At 38.7% G+C, this 18,553-nt stretch overlaps 1 protein-coding gene across 1 annotated transcript; it reads right to left on the bottom strand.

Moving 5' to 3' along the window:
• Window positions 1–4,860: 4,860 nt before the first annotated feature.
• Window positions 4,861–13,242, bottom strand: LOC101738674 (pickpocket protein 28). Its single transcript, XM_038012970.2, has 11 exons — window positions 13,161–13,242; window positions 11,708–11,958; window positions 10,739–10,936; window positions 9,543–9,809; window positions 9,265–9,379; window positions 8,849–8,973; window positions 8,296–8,447; window positions 7,766–7,819; window positions 7,438–7,532; window positions 6,063–6,168; window positions 4,861–5,382 (listed from the first exon to the last, which is right to left on the bottom strand). The coding sequence occupies exons 2-11, from the start codon at window positions 11,911–11,913 to the stop codon at window positions 5,273–5,275; spliced, it is 1,428 nt and encodes a 475-aa protein (XP_037868898.1). The 5' UTR covers window positions 11,914–11,958; window positions 13,161–13,242; the 3' UTR covers window positions 4,861–5,272.
• Between the last annotated feature and the right edge of the window lie 5,311 nt (window positions 13,243–18,553).

The raw sequence follows: 18,553 nt of genomic DNA, 5'->3' as shown, positions 1-18,553 counted from the left end.
CCCAACATCGGGGGGCCTGACCAGGTGACGCGCCGTCTCTATACAGGAGTGGTGCGATCAATGGCCCTATACGGGGCGCCCGTGTGGGGCCAGTCCCTGGCCGTGGGGGTGGCGAGGCTGCTGCAAAAGCCGCAACGCACCATCGCGGTCAGGGTCATTCGTGGTTATCGCACCATCTCCTTCGAGGCGGCGTGTGTACTGGCTGGGACGCCGCCTTGGGTTCTGGAAGCGGAGGCGCTCGCCGCTGACTATCAGTGGCGGGCTGACCTTCGTGCCCGGGGCGTGGCGCGTCCCAGCCCCAGTGTGGTCAGAGCGCGGAGGGCCCAATCTCGGCGGTCCGTGCTGGAATCATGGTCCAGGCGGCTGGCCGATCCTTCGGCTGGTCGTAGGACCGTCGAGGCGATTCGCCCAGTCCTTGTGGACTGGGTGAATCGTGACAGAGGACGCCTCACTTTCCGGCTCACGCAGGTTCTCACTGGGCATGGTTGCTTCGGTGAGTTCCTGCACCGGATCAGAGCCGAGCCGACGGCAGAGTGCCACCATTGTGATTGCGACTTGGACACGGCAGAGCATACGCTCGTCGCCTGCCCCGCATGGGAGGGGTGGCGCCGTGTCCTCGTCGCAAAAATAGGAAACGACTTGTCGTTGCCGAGTGTTGTGGCATCGATGCTCGGCGACGACGAGTCGTGGAAGGCGATGCTCGACTTCTGCGAGTGCACCATCTCGCAGAAGGAGGCGGCGGGGCGCGTTAGAGACGCGCTAGCCCGCCGCCGTCGAGCGGGGGCCAGGGAGGCGGATCTCGCCCAAGCCCTGGCCCTCTAAGTGTTTCGGGTCCCCCTCACATGTCGGTCTGGGGACCGGCGAGAGGGACCTAAGAAGACGTCGTGCAAGCTGCTCTGCACGCGTTTTACGCAAGAGCATCCGGGTGATGGAAGGCCGGCTATCCTCGACCCACGCTGGTTCTGACCCAGCGGGGTATTCCGTAGGATAGGTCACTCTAACCGGCGCCATCTAGGCGGGCTCCGGATAGCCTGCCGACCGAGAGGGCTGGTGGTCGTGGCGCCGACGACCGCCAGTCCGGCGTCCCGAGGGGGAGGGTGATGGGAGAGATGTGCTCCGCACTAAACACTTCACTTTCCCCCCTTTGCCTTTTCATGAGTTTTGTCTCATGCGAGGTTTGGACGTTGGTTGTTGAGAGACAGGAGGTTTTACTCGGTTCGACTCCGACATGCTCCGCCCGCCATCCCCAGTGGAGGGCGGAAGTCCGGCGATTTCCTCCTGACCAAAAAAAAAAAAAAAAAAAAAAAGTGGCTTCATAATCTGAATACCACCATTCACCTTCAGACATTCATTTGGTCGACTTTGTCGCCCTTTGACATGCAAAATAAGACAGTTTTAAGGCTAAAATTAGCAAGGTAAAACTGCTCTTATTAACTTACAATACCTTCTTCTACCAATCTGTACTTATATTTGTTAGCTGAATACAAATAGCTTGTAATACAATTTAATTCAGAAGTACAAAAATATAAAAAGCTGTCTAATTAACATATTATCGTCAATTTAACCAATCCACCAATAATTACGTTTATAGATTATCATAATTACTTCAGCTCAGCAGTGTGTGAGACTTCATTTTGATATCCGAAATAATCAAAACATACAACATGTATAGTATACGAGAACATAGGGATGGGAAATGGTAAATGCTTATGTATATAGCTTAGAAAACGTATCGATATTATAATAAAAGAAATAAAACAGTTTCGTTATAAAGGAAAACATCGTTTACAATGTAATAAATATCTGAACATAATATCTGTTATACCTACCAGGAAATTACTCATCGTAAGACGAAAATTATTTTTGAAGTGAAAACTTCTTTAGAATCGTGTGATTTCAAACCGGATGCAACGGAAAAAACGACAGGTAAGAGACACAAATACAAAAATGTGTAGGATGAAGACAGCAAAGAATGAGACAGAAATATACATACTATTTAATACAGCGCCATCTGTGAGATTTTTTAATACTAACGTGTGTATGAGAGCTCTTGTAGTGAATTTTAATTTAGGATTATACGTGAAATTAAAATATCAATTCACAGACGGCGCTACCTTACAATTATTTACTAATGACAAAATTTTACACATATTTAAGACGTTTAGGATAATTGTATTTTAATTTTGGAAGGTTTCATTTCTACCACGTGTGAATTGCACACATGTATTTTTTTTTAATTATTTATTTATTTATATACACGCAAAAAAGAAGATATAGTACATAGTAATAGGAAAATCATGTGCAAAGGCACTGCTTATTTCTTTAAGAAATCTCTCCCAGCAGACCTGCGATAAGAATAATGAGAATAATAATTAAAAGTGATGAGTGTGTGTAGAACAGCTAAAATAACAAATACAACATGAGAATTATAGTAATGCACATACACATAGCAAATATTGTTAAACTTGAATACAAAAATTATCTAGTCCCGGACAAAGGTATCTGACTATGTGGGTTTCATTCGTGGCTTCGCTTCCATTTATACCTTAGTTCGCCCAAAGGTGGACAGTAGATGAGTTCATTGTTATTGAACAATCAACAAAACTTAGTCATTAAATTTTTCAATTCTTTCATCAGAGAACAGATTTGGGCTTGTTTCCAAATTAAATTGAGATGTGAACTTGTGACTTACATTAAACTGCAATTTTTTTTTTTTTTTTATTGCTTAGATGTGTGGACGAGCTCACAGCCCACCTGGTGTTACGTGGTTACTGGAGCCCATAGACATCTACAACGTAAATGCGCCACACACCTTGAGATATAGTTCTAAGGTCTCAATATAGTCACAACGGCTGCCCCACCCTGCAAACCGAAACGCATTACTGCTTCACGGCAGAAATAGGCGGGGCGGTGGTACCTACCCGTGCGGACTCACAAGAGGTCCTACCACCAGTAATTACGCAAATAAATAAGCAGGATCTGGCATTATTAATTATTCTCATTCATCAAAACTTTTATTTCTCCGCGTTGACAATATCGATAATATTAACGTACTCACGTGGAACGTCTCAGAATTAAATTACACCTCAACGCTGTACGTGGCTTCAAACAATAATCTTAAGTCGTTCTCACTCCCTGTTTTACTTTAAGCCTTTTATGACGCGTTGTTACCGACGTCTTGTGGCCGGAGATAAGTCGACAACGGCTTCATTTTATCGACACAGCAGTGGGAAGCACTATTTAGTAGTTGGCTGCCTAGCGGTGTTGCGAAATATGTTTACGTATTTAACATGTTCCTGGCGTGGTTTTATTAATAAGTTGTACTTTCGGATTCAATGAAACCGCCCTGTGATTACGTTATCTATACAAGAGGCACAAAACAAACAGAGCTAGAATACCAAATACCTTAGACACTATCTATATATATAAAAATTAATTGCTGTTCGTTAGTCTTGCTAAAACTCGAAAATGGCTGGATCGATTTGGCTAATTTTGGTCTTGAATTATTTATGGAAGTCCAGAGAAGGTTTAGAAGGTAGATAAATATGAAAATTCTCGGAATTATATAATAAACTAACAAGTTTGTTTTTCCTTTGATGTGTCCCCCGTCGGACGGATTCCTTTTGTTTGTTTTAAGTTTATTTTATACAAATGTTTATGTCTTTTATTTATCGTTTGAGGCACTACGAAGTCTGTCGGATCAGCTAGTCTTCAATAGAAGCTAACCCAGATAAAACGGAACAGTCAGCCCAAATTTCTAATAGTTGAAAAATCGTTTATGTATGTCATAGAATATATCCTAACACCAGGTGGGCTGTGAGCTCGTCCATCCATCTAAGCAATAAAAAAAAAAGATGATAACTTAGCCAACAAACAACAAATAGCAAAATATTTAAAACAACAGCAGCATTTTGAAACCCACAAACAACAGTTACCAATCAATAGCAATTGTTACCTATTTAACCCGTATACTGTTGTCGTTAAATTAGCCATCACAGGGGTCGAGACGTTGCCGTACTTAATTATTAACTAGGTGCTTACAGGGTTAAGCTGGACGGTGCTATGTAACAAAGATCAAACCAAAGATTTGTGACTTGATAGAAATTAGACTTTAGGGTAAATTTGTTTTGAATATAAAAACATATTTGGTTTCATATGCAAAGCCCCAAATGTCACTCAATTTGTGATGTGAAATCATACCGACCAATCCTTAACAACCTTCCATTTTAGACTCACTAAAACTATACTTGTCACTGTGACTATACTTGAGAACTTAGAACTTATATCTCAAGGTAGGTGGGGCATTTACGTTGTAGATGTCTACGGGCTCCAGTAACGACTTAACACCAGGTGATCTGTGAGCTCATCTACACATTTAAGTTTTTTTTTTTTTTTTTTTAAATCACACTATTCTCTACCACCCGTAACAGTACCCGCCCATACAAACTGAAAGAAACTGATATTATAAAATATTGAAATTCAATTTAATGCAATTATTGGTTGGATCTCGCATAACAAATTTAAATTTATGATCTGTTAATAGAACCCAGTGTGTGTCTCCTACAATTATGGTGGCCCTTTAATTAAATTTACCTGGGGGTGTATTTTGACCCGAAATTCGAGTCATGCTTAATTAAGGTAATATTGATGATATTAAAATTAATGAATGTAGATTTAAATGATATACGTTTTAGGCATCTATCATTATCTATCTATTTGGCACTATCATTATACAATCAGGCATCGCATGCATCAGGTATTTTCCAGCTATTCACTCCCACCACCGCAACTCCTGTCTAGCCAAAATCTAGAAAGTAGGTCGTGAGTGTCAAACAGTTAGGAAAAAAAAAAAAACACGTGTGGCACTCGGGGACTGCCGCGGTAAAGCTATTGTATAGCATTTTTATCAACTTATGCAATTATAATTAGGCTATAATAGTTTAATATTAAAACAATAATAAAATAAGACCACGCTATATTTATAAACATTAACAAAAGCAAAACATTAACTGTCTCCTTCACACTCATAAGCTAGACCGCGCAAGAGAGAGATGGGCAGACTTTTCATGATGCGCATGCAGTGCGACGTTACGCCGCGCGCTTATTAACAAACACTACACAAGCGCAACGTGTGAATGTGTTGAACGCGAGCTACATGGTAGGCGGAGTGGGGGTGTTAGGTTTTATTTTCGTTACGGAATTTCTTGATTCGGTCGCCGCGCTCAAAGCCGATAAAAGCTATGCAATAGCTTAATACCCTTTGTATGTCTTATTATTTTACTTTAGCATAACAGACAAGTCTCAATGTTAAGAAGTAAAGGATTTCCATGAAGCTGAGCACACTGCATCCTAGAAATAAACCAGCCATACCTCCGACAGCCACTGGAAGAACACAATTATATTTTAGTAAGTGCGTTCTGTGTGCTGACGACATTAAGCCAGACACGTGTCGGCCCGATCTATAAGCTTTCCCGTATAGATATGTATTAACTGCTTGCAAAAGACTTAAATTCATGCCAAATATTGCTTTCCTTTTATATGTATAACTAGCTTTTGCACGCCACTTCGTCCGCGTGGAATAGTTCACAATTAAAGCTTTATGGGTGCTCCACTTGTATTGGTCTTAGCGTAATATTATATAACCTATAAGCCTTCCTCAATAAATGGGCTATCTAACTCAGAAAGAATTTTTGAAATCGGACCAGTAGTTCCTGAGATTATTGCGTTCAAACAAACAAACTCTTCAGCTTTATAATATTAATAAATATAAGTAATACGTAATAAGTATAATTAAATTTAACGAATATTTTTCAAGCTTTACCACTCATGATGTCCATTGCAAAATATTTTCTTTTTATAAAACGCTCGTGGTAGGGCGTCTTGTCAGCCCGCAGGGGTGTGTTTCACCCCCTACCTATTTCTAGCACGAAGCATTTTTTATTTGAAGGGGTGGCCTTTGTACTATTGTTTTAACATATTTTATAAAGGTATTCCAGATATGAGCAGCTAATACTCACAGAGGAAGGAGCTTGATTTTACTAAGTATTGATACTAAAACTCACCCAATACATCAGTGAAGCCAAAGATAATATCACGTCTGTATCGCATTCGAGGGTAGGTCACCATGCCCCATTGGAAATTCGTCCCCAAAAACCAAGGTTGTAGAGCCTGTTTCAATTTAAATTCAGTTAACGACTCTACATTCAACAGTTCCAAAGTATATTTTTCTTCTGTATTTTTTTATTTATTTTTTTAATTTTTTTATTGCTTAAATGGGTGGACGAGCTCACAGCCCACCTGGTGTTAAGTGGTTACTGGAGCCCATAGACATCCACAACGTAAATGCGCCACTCACCTTGAGATATAAGTTCTAAGGTCTCAAGTTTAGTTACAACGGCTGCCCCACCCTTCAAACCGAAACCCATTACTGCTTGACGGCAGAAATAGGCAGGGTGGTGGTACCCACCCGCGCGGACCCACAAGAGGTCCTGTCACAAGTAACTGTAGTTTATATGAACCTGTATGCTTCTGGTAGACAAGATAAAGTGCACTGATATCTCTAATACACGAATAATTGACTCCAACTGGGCATTGGACTCGTAGCTTTAAGCGGTAGGCAGCGGCTTGGCTCTGCCCATTGCATTGCTGATGTCCATTAGCGACGTTAACCACTCACCATCAAGAAGGCCGCTCATGTGCCTACATGGGCAATAAAAAAAAGCTTGTGGTACACTATTCATGGTTACATAGACGTATGATGAAAAAACACGAAGCTTAATAAGCGACTAGCGGTCTGCTTTTAAGCTGTCGATTCAGATACAACTATTCTCTAAATATATTTTTTCTGAACGAGTTCATGGCTCACCTCGTATTTATTGGTTACTGGAGCCCACAGGCATAATAACGTGAATAGGTACCGTCGCCCGCCTTGAGACGTGGGGTCTAAATATTAATTGTATCATATAACAACTGTCCCGCTTTCAAGGAGTAATGCACGATGGTCCACCATAGAATTGGGAAGGACGGTGCTATCTATCCTACATTTATGCCTTCACAGACATCGCGAACTTGAGACACGAAGTCTTATTAAATCATTTCTAACCCACCCTCCAAACTGGAATATTCATACTTTATGACAATTAGCCAAGATGATTGTACCTTCTTTTTTACCTACTTAGTTTCGAGGAGTCATTCTGGCTTCGCCTTAGTGGGTGAGGCTACGGGGCTTAGCTTGAGAAGATTGCTAACATCTGCCCTAGTAAGAGCAGCTGCTTGGTGAATGAATCTACCATCGGATCGGAATCACGATCGCTGAGAAAAGCCGGCGAGAAACTCAGCGGGCTGATGTATGGGTTAGCTTATACGTCAAGCTTTTCTTGTAATGGTTATATCTAGGGTAGTCTGCGTAAATACCGCTTACTACTTACTACTACTCACATTAGATTGGAGGACATAATTAATGTCTTCGCACAATGGATAGCAACCGCAGTCTATCTTCATACCGTTTTTCTGTCTTAGCTTGGTGAGTTCATCTAAAAAAAAATGTCAATGTTTTTTTTTTTAAATCGTCAGTATTGTTCAACATTACACAATTATGTCTATGAACTTGTATCGATATTTTGAGTCTTTGATTATCTTGTGTCAGATCGGATTAGTACATGAGTATGTATCGGAAATAGCGGTGTACCGTCACCAGATTGCTCCTTATTCTGTTTCAATAATCGGCATTATATAAAATTAAACATAACATTACCGCATCACTGACCTTTGTACTTTGATAAGCATTGTAGTCCTTTTACATCACATATTCGTTCGTCCCCTGAAAATTAAATAAAAGCAAATTTCTCAAATCTAATTTGTATTTCTAAAGAATAATTAGGCAGTTAGAATTTTATCATTCCCGTTCTAACTTTGAAATAAATTCGCAACCAATTGAGTCCTCGACCTCATGTCTCAAAACGAGCGGCTTAAAATACGTAGGGCTCATATTACCTAGGAAAATGCATAACCGCTATGCACAAGACAATCTTCGATGTACCATATTCAAGCGCCTAGTAATTATTTAATAGCAAAATTATTTTACTAATATTCATAGTTTTCCGACGTTTTAGGTTTTATTGGCTGTCTCCATGTTCAAATCGAACGAATGCCTCGCGGTAAAAGCAACTTTGATACTAATTCGTGCTTCCAATACGCCCTACCACCGCCCCACCTGCGTTGATTGACTTTGAATTTTGCAGCTGAAATAAAATGATCACTCCTACCCGTGATGTGAAAGCCGTAAATGGTACATACCAATTTTCCTATAAAAATGCGGAATACATCTGCAGTATTTTAAGCAGAGTCGAATTCTACATTCCATCCGACACATGGTGTAGGAGTATATCGAATTGTGCAGAAGATTGTTCTCTTCGGGGAAGCGACAGCGACGTTGGGAGATGCTCAGTCTGTTACGAATATTATTCTATATTACATGCTTTATACTCGAACATAAACATGCAAATAATCCAATAAACTAAAACTATATGGAACCGTTTACTAATATCACATTGTTTACCTCTTTGAGAACCTTGACAAACTCTACAATTAAAATATTAAGTAAAACTTTTTAAGTTCTTAAAAACAGAACAGTTGTTCAAGGTAACATATTAGGTTTTAATTTTTAGTTCTCTTAGTATATAGTACAGAATAGTATCCCTTGGACATTACTAATTCAAAGGGCAAATCCAAACCGCTTCCAACTCTTCTGAGGCTTTCCTTGAAGTCACAAAAGAAATGGCGTTCAGATAAACCTGTGAATCTTCCACTATTAGTCTACCCAGCTTAGCTGATGACGTCCACTACTTACTCCGCTGCATCTGAAGTTGTGTATATAGCTACAGCAGTAACATACAGTTTGAGATAAAAATCTTTCTCTGAGTACATGTTCTTTGTCGCTACATCTGGTACTTCAGACGGGCCATGGATGTAGACCTGGGGAGATGATAGAACTGCTTCAAAAAGTAGTGTTTGGTTTGGTTTCTCAAGTTTTAACACGTGTAAGTTACAACGCCTTTGACAATCGATAGCAATAATTTGGTCTGAAATATAGTTCACTTGAGGATGTGTTCAGAGTACTAAGATCTGTTTCAAGGCTTAAAATGTTTGCTAAGAATCGACTTGAACCTTTAACACTAAAATTACGTAGTTAACAATAACTATTATCACGTAACAGTTTCTAATATTCTTCAGGACATACACATAAAATATTAAGACGATACTTACTTTGTACCCAGTCGATAAGTTCATAACTTGAGCATATACTTCACCGTCTAAGGGATGTATAAACAAAGTTTCATTCGGTTTCTTTATTATGTCCCATCTATTAGCGGACCTATATCTAAAACAATTGCAGTAACTCTTAAAGTGTAGCTTTGGCTTCCAACACTAGATCCAATAATGATCGATCGAGTTGCAATGTTACCTTTGAACCCATCAATGTACAGGGATTAAAATACCTAAATACCCTACCACTATTACGAATATATTCAAACCATACTTACTCTGGCGAATTATAGACAGCCACTTTTGAGTTCACAGCATAACAGAGTCCCATCTCAGTTATTGTGGGCACAATTCCCAAAGTTACACCAGTCACACCTATAGTCAGGGTAGGTTTGAATGTTGTTGTGAAATTAAGAATAAGCTCCAAGTACTTATCTGAAGGAATGCCGTCATAAATTGGAACCGTATTAAAGTTTTCATAGGATATATTTGATAGACCTCTAATAAAGGCTTCTAGTGTGGACTTGTCCTCCTCTTTGAAGGATCTGAAAAATACTTATACTAACTAAAAATGATTTATAAGTAACAGTGTTTTCTGATGTAAGTAATTCAAGTCTTCTCATTGTTCGTATTAAGTGTGTTCACTAACACTTACGAATTAGTCCATATTTACCAAACTATTCATTCAGCGTTGAATGAATATAGGAAATAGACTCTATTGCCTGTGATTAAGAGTTGCATGTATAACTATCTGGTTCATAAGCTATGAGTATATTTGTAGGTCTTTTTGCACGGAGTATCAAAAACCAGAAAACACACTGTCGTATTTACCCCATTTATCTGGTAATTTTGGGGATATACCATTTACGACATAATATGAGTCGTCTATTATCAAAGGTGGCAATCTGTGCATTTGGACAAAAAAATGTTATTGATATGTCAATACAGATTGATTTGAATATAATCGTCTCCTTCAAAGAATACGGTTCAAAACCTGCATTAAATAAAGGTTAATAGTTAACCTGTTATTTATCTAAGATGTCGTTCCGAAGAGTTTTGTGACTGCCAATGGAATACAAAGTCAATAATTCGTTTTTCTGATTTACCAATAATTGTCCAAAAGTCAGATTTCCGGCTTTGATAATAGTCGACTCAATTATCCATTGTGTCAATTTAGGCTATACATTATTTTTGTGCATAGATTACCGAAAATCCGTCCAGTAGTTAGGCGTCAAAGAGCCACGAAATTCTGTCCATACTCACAAACTTTCACATTTTTATATTAGTACATAGAATATTATGATTATCACCCATAAATGGTATGTCGAGATTTATGTTAAAAGAATTAGCTAAATTAAAAAAAGTTTCACTAGCACAAAGTCTATCTGTTTGAATAATGCCAAAGAATGGTATCACTAGGCCCATCAGAGTACGGTCAGCCTTACAATGCTTCAAATATTAATTATCTACTTACCTGAGATAAATAGCAAGCTTCTTCTCATCCAATACATTATCAGGACAAATCGTCACGCAAGGGAAGGTGGTGTTCCAAGCGAACATATCTCTATCCATAGAGATGACAGTGGGAGAGGACTGATACCTGCTCCATGTCGTTTGGGAGAGATAGAGTGAACCGAATGCGCAAAGACCCACAGTTATCAGCCAAAGAAGACTGTAAAATAAATGGTGTATTATCCTTAGTGAGCTCTTTTAAGAGAATTGACATAGCTTACCAAGCGGGCTGGTACCAATTTTTCTAATGAAATACGTACTTAATAAATTTTAATGTTCACGATTGACTTCTACGGTGAAGGAATAACATCGTGTAATAAAAAAAAACCAGCAAAATTATAATTTGCGTAATTACTGGTGGTAGAACCTCTTGTGAGTCCGCACGGGTAGGCTATGCGTTTCGGCTTGAAGGGTGGGGCAGCCGTTGTAACTATACTGAGACCTTAAAATTTATATCTCAGGGTGGGTGAGTGGGTGGCATTTACGTTATAGATGTCTATGGGCTCCAGTAACCACTTTACACCAGGTGGGCTTTGAACTCGTTCACCAATCTAAGTAATAAAAAAAAAGTTTTTTGATGAGCGGAAAACGCCTGATACCATCTGATACGCATGTGAGATAAAAGTGAAAGAGTCGAAGTAGAAAGGGACCACGTATTACCATATACTCATTTCCTTACCTCATTTTACCTTGCGGAGTCCAAGAACCATGGGTCGTAAGCATGGGTGAGCGTGTTTATGTCAAAAACAAAAAAAATACTTTTGTTCACAAATATTTCAAAGGTTACGAACAACTTTTAGGCAAAATGGTGGAAGCGAAGGAGATTTCGTGTGATTTTTTTGATTGTGCTAATCTAGTGTTTCTTTAGATGTAAACGATGGTGAACTTTTAATTGTAGAGGATAAAAAAAATCTTAATCAAGTTATCTTACATCTCTAAAGGATGTCTTCTGGCTGCCACAATGTGATTCAATCCATGTATTGAAGAAGTCTTCATAAACAGTACCAAATATTTTTTAGCTTTTTTTGTTATGTTAAAGCTCCCATCTTTTTTCATCGACTGAGAATTTTTAGTTTTCCTTGTGCTGTTTAGTTCTTCTTGGATTATGTGAGATTGATATGATTTTTCAAACAACATGTTGTCTAGCAACACTCACTTGGGTACGAGGATTATATTCTATTTCTGTAACAAAATCAAAGTATGATAATAATATAAGAAATATAACTTTCAACTGAGCCTTGGTTAGAATCATGCTCCACCAAAGTAATCAAAAATCGAGGTGTGAAATGCGAAGAAAATTATTCTTGTACGATATCCAAGATGAAAACATCGTGCAGTATTTTATTTTTTAATGGACATTGTAAGCTGATGATCATATGACCCACTTCATATTGAGGTACCATCATTCACAGACGTGTCAGCAGCTAGAGACACATCCAAGTCGCTACTTATCGGAATAGAAAAAAATCCGCAGACACTAAGAAATATTTATATTACAAATACGCCTGATATCGTGGAGAGTGGGATGCACAATACAATCTAGATTTCAAACGCGCATCTCAAGGTCAGTTACGGTATTGACGCTATGATGTCTATGTGCTCAAGTGACTACTACATATCGGGCTAACTGTTCAGCCTGTCTACAGGATTAAAACAACCGAAAATGCAGAAGTATTAAAAAGCAGCATACATTAGGCTAAGCGGCATGCGGACTACCGTACATTATTACTGTACATTGATGTGGACTAGACACATAGGCATAACATTTTGTGTAGTTTCTATTAAAGAAAGTAGAAATGTAAGTTTTGATTGATATACCGATGTTCGAATCTCAGGCGGGTACCAATTTTCTAATGAGATACGTACTCAATAAATGTTCACGATTGACTTCCACGGTGGAGGAATAACATTGTGCAATAAAAATCAAACCTGCAAAGTTACAATTTGCGTAATTACTAGTGCTAGGACCCCTTGTGAGTCCGCACGGGTAGATACCACCACCCCGACAATTTCTGCCGTAAAGCACTAATGCGTTTGGTTTGGAGGGTGGGGCAGCCGTTGTAGCTATACTGAGATCTTAGAACTTATATCTCAAGGTGGGTGGCGCATTTACGTTTTAGATCTCTATGGGCTCCGGTAGCCACTTAACATCAGGTGAGCTGTGAGTTCTTCCATCCAGCAAAGCAATAAAAAATATTTAAAAAAGTAAGTAAAACGTATTCACGTATGCTCCTCCTTAAAACTTGCTACCGAAGAAATGACGCGCGTTTGCTTCGTGACAGAAATGTGTGGGCTCACAATAGTTACAACCTTACAATATTACACAACCTTTACAACCAACAACATTACAACCTTACAACTAACCAACATTACAACCAACCAACCATTACAACCTTACACTATTATCTGATACACTTTCTCTAGCACACGATGACGCGACACCGCTGAGTTGTTATAGGTTGTTGTGGCGTGACGATATCGGATTACACAATTACGTGCGTTTAATTAGCAAGTCCACAGTTCATTAGAGTCAGTAATTTAAGCGCGATTGTCGCCTATCCCATAAATGATATCTATTGATTAGCAATAGCGCCAAATCTGAGCTGGCTGCCAGCCTGCCTATTTCTGCCGTGGAAAAGTAATGTGTTTCGGTTTTAAGGATGGGGCAGCCATTTTACTGTGAATACTGAGATTTTAAAACTCGTGTTTAGAGGTGAGTGGTGGCATTTACGATGTAGTTGTTTATGGGCTCCGATAACCACTTAATACCAGTTGGGCCGTGAGCTTGTCCGTCTATCTAAATAATAATAAATAAACATTAACTAAACTTGGTTCAAGTTTATTATAAAACGTAATAGTGCAGGGCGCAAAGTTGCGTTGAATTGAAATTTTTGGCTTCTAATTTTTAAAAAAAAATATTGTTTAGATGGATGGACGAGTTCACAGCCCACCTGGTGTTAAGTGGTTACTGGAGCCCATACACATACACAACGTAAATGCGCCACCCATCTTGAGATATAAGTTCTAAGGTCTCAAGTATAGTTACAACGGCTGCCCTACCCTTCAAACCGAAACGCATTACTGCTTTACGGCAGAAATAGGCAAGGTGGTGGTACCTATCCTCGCGGACTCACAAGAAGTCCTACCACCAGTAATTGTGGTAAGTAAACTTGAACCAAAAACACTCATAGTTTACCTTCTGTAATGTATTTGCACTGTTCGACATAATTTGCCTATTAATGATTTAGAGTCGAGGGCGCCCCGATAACTATCAGCAGTGATTTCATTATAATTATCGTGCTTATGTTTGTTTTGTAATACCACGTTCACAAAATTTTTGTATAACAAATAATATTGTAAATAATGTTCTGGCATATATCCTACGTGATGTTTGTCTATTCAACTAACTAAAGATGCGGATGTGCGATTCCCACTTCATCAAACTTTTTTCCTTGTAAATGAACTACCGGTTGTCTACCGGTGGTGACGTGTCTAGTAGTGGTGCGACTCGGCCCCGTGTCTCTCGACCCATAGACCACCTTTTGGGGAGTGACGTGACTGGGCCTCATGTAACATCGGCATACCCAGTGGCACCCTCAGACACAAACACGTTATAGACAGACGAGCATACTTACGACTACTTGACAGTAAGTGCTCTGCTCCGGTGGCGGGGGTGCGATGGTAAAAACGAAATGATAGGATAATCTCAAGCAATTTCTCAGAGCACTCCCCATGACCCATACAGTGCACATACAAAAAAACCGAAGCTCCCCGTAAGCCCAGAAGTTCCAAGCAATCGGTGACAATAGAATTATTGGTAATCCGAACGGCCTTCTTCTGTGTGGAGTCTAAGGGAAGTAGCTAGTATTCGGAAGCTTATGCCCAGAGGTAGGAGCAGTGATCTACACGAGGCCTCGAATCTCTGCTGCATTTTACCTTAGTTTCCTCCAATTGAGCAAATCTTTTCCAACACTAAGACCTTCGATGATCGGTCTGTCTGATCGCACTTATCCTCAACTCTAGTCCTAAATGTTTGTGGTAAGATTTGTATGCCCACCACCATACAGCAGCAGAAAGATAGACATCACTAAAGCGTCAGTGCTTTGTAGATGTAATGGTGTTTCATTTCTATCAGGGCTTGCTTATGTTACTATCTAAGAAAACTCCAGGCTTTATGACTGGTGAGCATATCTTAAAAATAATATTCTTTTCGATGTTAGTTCTTTCAAAAAAAGAAATACAAAGAACTCTGTAACAACCAAATTCTCCACAATTTTATTTTCATCGCAGAAAGTACTACCATTCAAATGTTCGATTCCAAAGTATAACAAAGAAAATTCAAATAAAAAAAACCGATCCTCGTTAAGAAACTTTACCTACAAGAAGACGGAGCCGTTCTCTAATAATTTCCGAGGTGTCATGTCGCCTGGAAAATAAATGAAGTGTAGAATATAAATTTCGTTTAAAAATCACGGCGGACCATTATTTTCCGGAGTTTCCCCTAATTAATTTCTTGTCACCGTCTAGATCGCTGTGGCCGTGACAGGCTCTCGAAGCGAGACAGAAAGTCAGAGATTTAGAATGTTTAAAAGGGATAGGTATAGAAAGGTGAGTACGCTTCATTACCATCTTTTAGTAGTTAGCGAAAGCAGATAGCGAAGTAACTCCACTGGAGTTATGTTCGCCTGGTACTTTAGTTATTAATGACTGTGAAATAAAGTTAGGGAAGACGATGTTTTCGATTATTTCCTCCTTATTTTTTAACATTAAAATTACGTGTGCCTACCGCAGCTAAAAACAATGAGACGGCTTAATGGATAAATGTGTATGTAATTACATGTTTCAAATCTGGTGACAGAACATCTTGTGAGTCCGCACGGGTAGGTACCACCACCCTGCCTATTTCTGCCGTGAAGCACTAAGGCTTTTCGGTTTGAAGGGCGCAGCAGCCGTTGTACTATTAAAGTGAGACCTTGGAACTCTTATGTGGATTACGTTGTAGTTATCTATGGGCTCGGTAATGACTTAACACCAGATGGCCCGTGAGCTTGTCCACCCGTCTAAGCAATATAAAAAAAAGTTCCTCGTAAACGACTTCTCATATTTCGCAAATGAAATCAAAATCAATAAAATCAAAACACAACGACGTTGTTAATTTAATTAGGTTCTGATTTGTTTTAAGATTTTGATTGTGTTTTGTTTTAAAATAGTCAGCCCCTTTTATTTGTAATAGGAATTGGAATAGGAAGAAAACTATTGGTATGTAAAGAAATGAAAAAAAACGTCGACGAGCTGAGCTGAAATGAATCTTATAAAAATATCATGAAATGCTACTCTATTTATTTACAGTAAACCCTATTTTTTCACTAACAGCAATATTATCGAATCATTAAACTATAAAAGTGATTTAGATGGTGGAAACATGTTTGGTTATTGTTTTAGCTATTTTTTAAAATATCATTGTTTATTTTGTACTGTTGGTTTCCCAAATAAATAAATAAAAGAATCACAACCTGATTCCCAAGAGAATATAATGTGAAGTAACATAAATGGGGTAAATCAATAATTAATTTAATTAAACACGAAATACATAAGTCGAGTCAACGACGAAGGCCGTGCATAGGCAAGCTGTATAACATAATTAAACAATCTTAATATTCTTGTACGAGTTTAATTCGAAATGTTCGGGAATGTTTGCCGAAAGTAACGAGTAAATATTGCGAACGGAGCTGAGGTGGGAATCTTAGGGCTCGATTAATATGGATCTGCGTTTTTAATAACAAAAAAACAATTGATCTATTTCACTTAAATTTATATCGTGATAGTGCTTATTATAATTTGACTTTATCCGGTTAATTTAACATATTCTGTTGTTTATCAAGCTTAGGTTCAAGACTCGCTGGTACATCTGGCCTTGAATAGTTAATGGAGTCATGAAATCTAAGTTACAATTGTGGAAAAACAATGTTCCACTGAAGTGGGTTAGATTTTTTGTAAGCCATTTATTTATTTATTTAGACACACCAACAGCAATACACACTTACATTCAAGCTTAAAATAAACAAGTATAAAATTAAGTACTGGTATGTAAGTCAGTTACAGGCATGTACAGCAATCTCTTATAACACTATGACATGTTACAGTAATTTTACAAACAACGGAGAAATAGGTTAAATTTAAATGTTAACAGTACGACATTTCAGAAAAATAAAAATATAAAAAGAACATGTACATAAACAAAAGCCATTCCTTCATCATAGAAGTTGATCGTGAATACATGTTAAGCCTATACATTTTTTTATGCAATTCTGATTCCAGAACGTGGTCTCTGCAAAGCGGCATTAGTTAGGGAGAGGGGTGTTTATCTTTTAGGAGTTCATTTCCAACACTCTCAATGCTCACTCAGTATATTGCTGTTTAATCTTCTACACTCGCTTAGAAAGTTCATATCATCCTGGATCCAGTTCAAACATCTATGATTAAAGTTTTCTATTTATCGTTATAATGCCTATAACTGCCGCGAAACTGTTTTACGTCCCAGTTAGTAGGATGGTTCAGCAATTATCCACTGCAATTGAAACTTTGTAGAAATTTCGGTGGTCTCCGCTGACCATTTAATACCAAATCAGTCCTGATGTTGTCTGCACATTTATAGAAATAAAAAACCCGACGCCATCAAAGCCAGGAGTTTTACACATGCATTATGTACATTACCATGTAATACTATAACAAATCTTAATGAAAATGCCGTTAATATTTCATAAGTCCGACTCCATACAGCCTTAGCTTCGACACCGCCGCTTAATTTGAATATCTGGAACAGCCGAGTGTTTAATAAAACATCGAGTTTGATTTACATTCGCGCAAAATCTGTACCTTTTGCGCTTTATTTAGTGTAAACAAGTACTGTGTAACTTTAAAGGAACCGTTTTGAATTTCATTTGATTACAACGTTACGGAATTTCGTGTTGAATCTCTGCGTTGTCTCGTTTTAATATTTGTGTGCTGTTTTGAATTATTAATGTGCGCAAACGCGTAATTGGCCCAGGGGTAAGCATTATGCTGTTTTCGTTCGGAGTCTATAGGTTCTAGACCTACCTATCTTCGATTTTAGTGAATCATATCTAGTCTTGTTAATGCCACTATCAACTTTTTCCAAAGCAACTCTGACTTTTTACTTGTTTTAATAAATTTAATATTTTTTTATTGGCCATGTAGGCAGACAAATATACGGCCCATCTGATGGTGAGTGGTTACCGTCGCTCATGGACATCAGCAATGTCAGAGCAGAGGCAAACCGCTTCTTACTATTTAATACTCTCCACAAGCCACGTTTGAGGAACGACATCACTAAGCGCACGGGAAACACCGTGGTATTGTACATTACATCAGAGTCAAGACATCATATTTTAAGTGCCATTACCCACATTAAGGTTTGGGGTGGCTTACGGCCCACCTTGTTTTAAGTGGTCACCAAAACCCGTAGACATAATTGCGCGAACACGCAACTCACCTTAATAACTGTCCCATCTTTTTCATATTATGTATATATTCTGCTCTATGATAAATGCATTGCCGCTATCAGGCGTGTGCCATTTAGAGTACTAAAAAGGCGTCACGCAATTCATAAGTACATGTTAGTTACATTATAACTGTTCTATCTTAATACTGTTACTAAAATCGGGGGAGTCATTTGTGGTTATCGTTATCTATGTATATCTCTGTGTTCCTGACTAATTAAATACATATTTTTACTTAGTTATTGCCTATAAAATAC

This window comes from Bombyx mori, chromosome 9 (assembly GCF_030269925.1).
Source record: "Bombyx mori chromosome 9, ASM3026992v2".
NCBI lineage: Eukaryota > Metazoa > Arthropoda > Insecta > Lepidoptera > Bombycidae > Bombyx > Bombyx mori.
The sequence above is the reverse complement of the archived record's forward strand: the minus strand, read 5'-3'. Positions and strand labels throughout refer to the sequence as shown.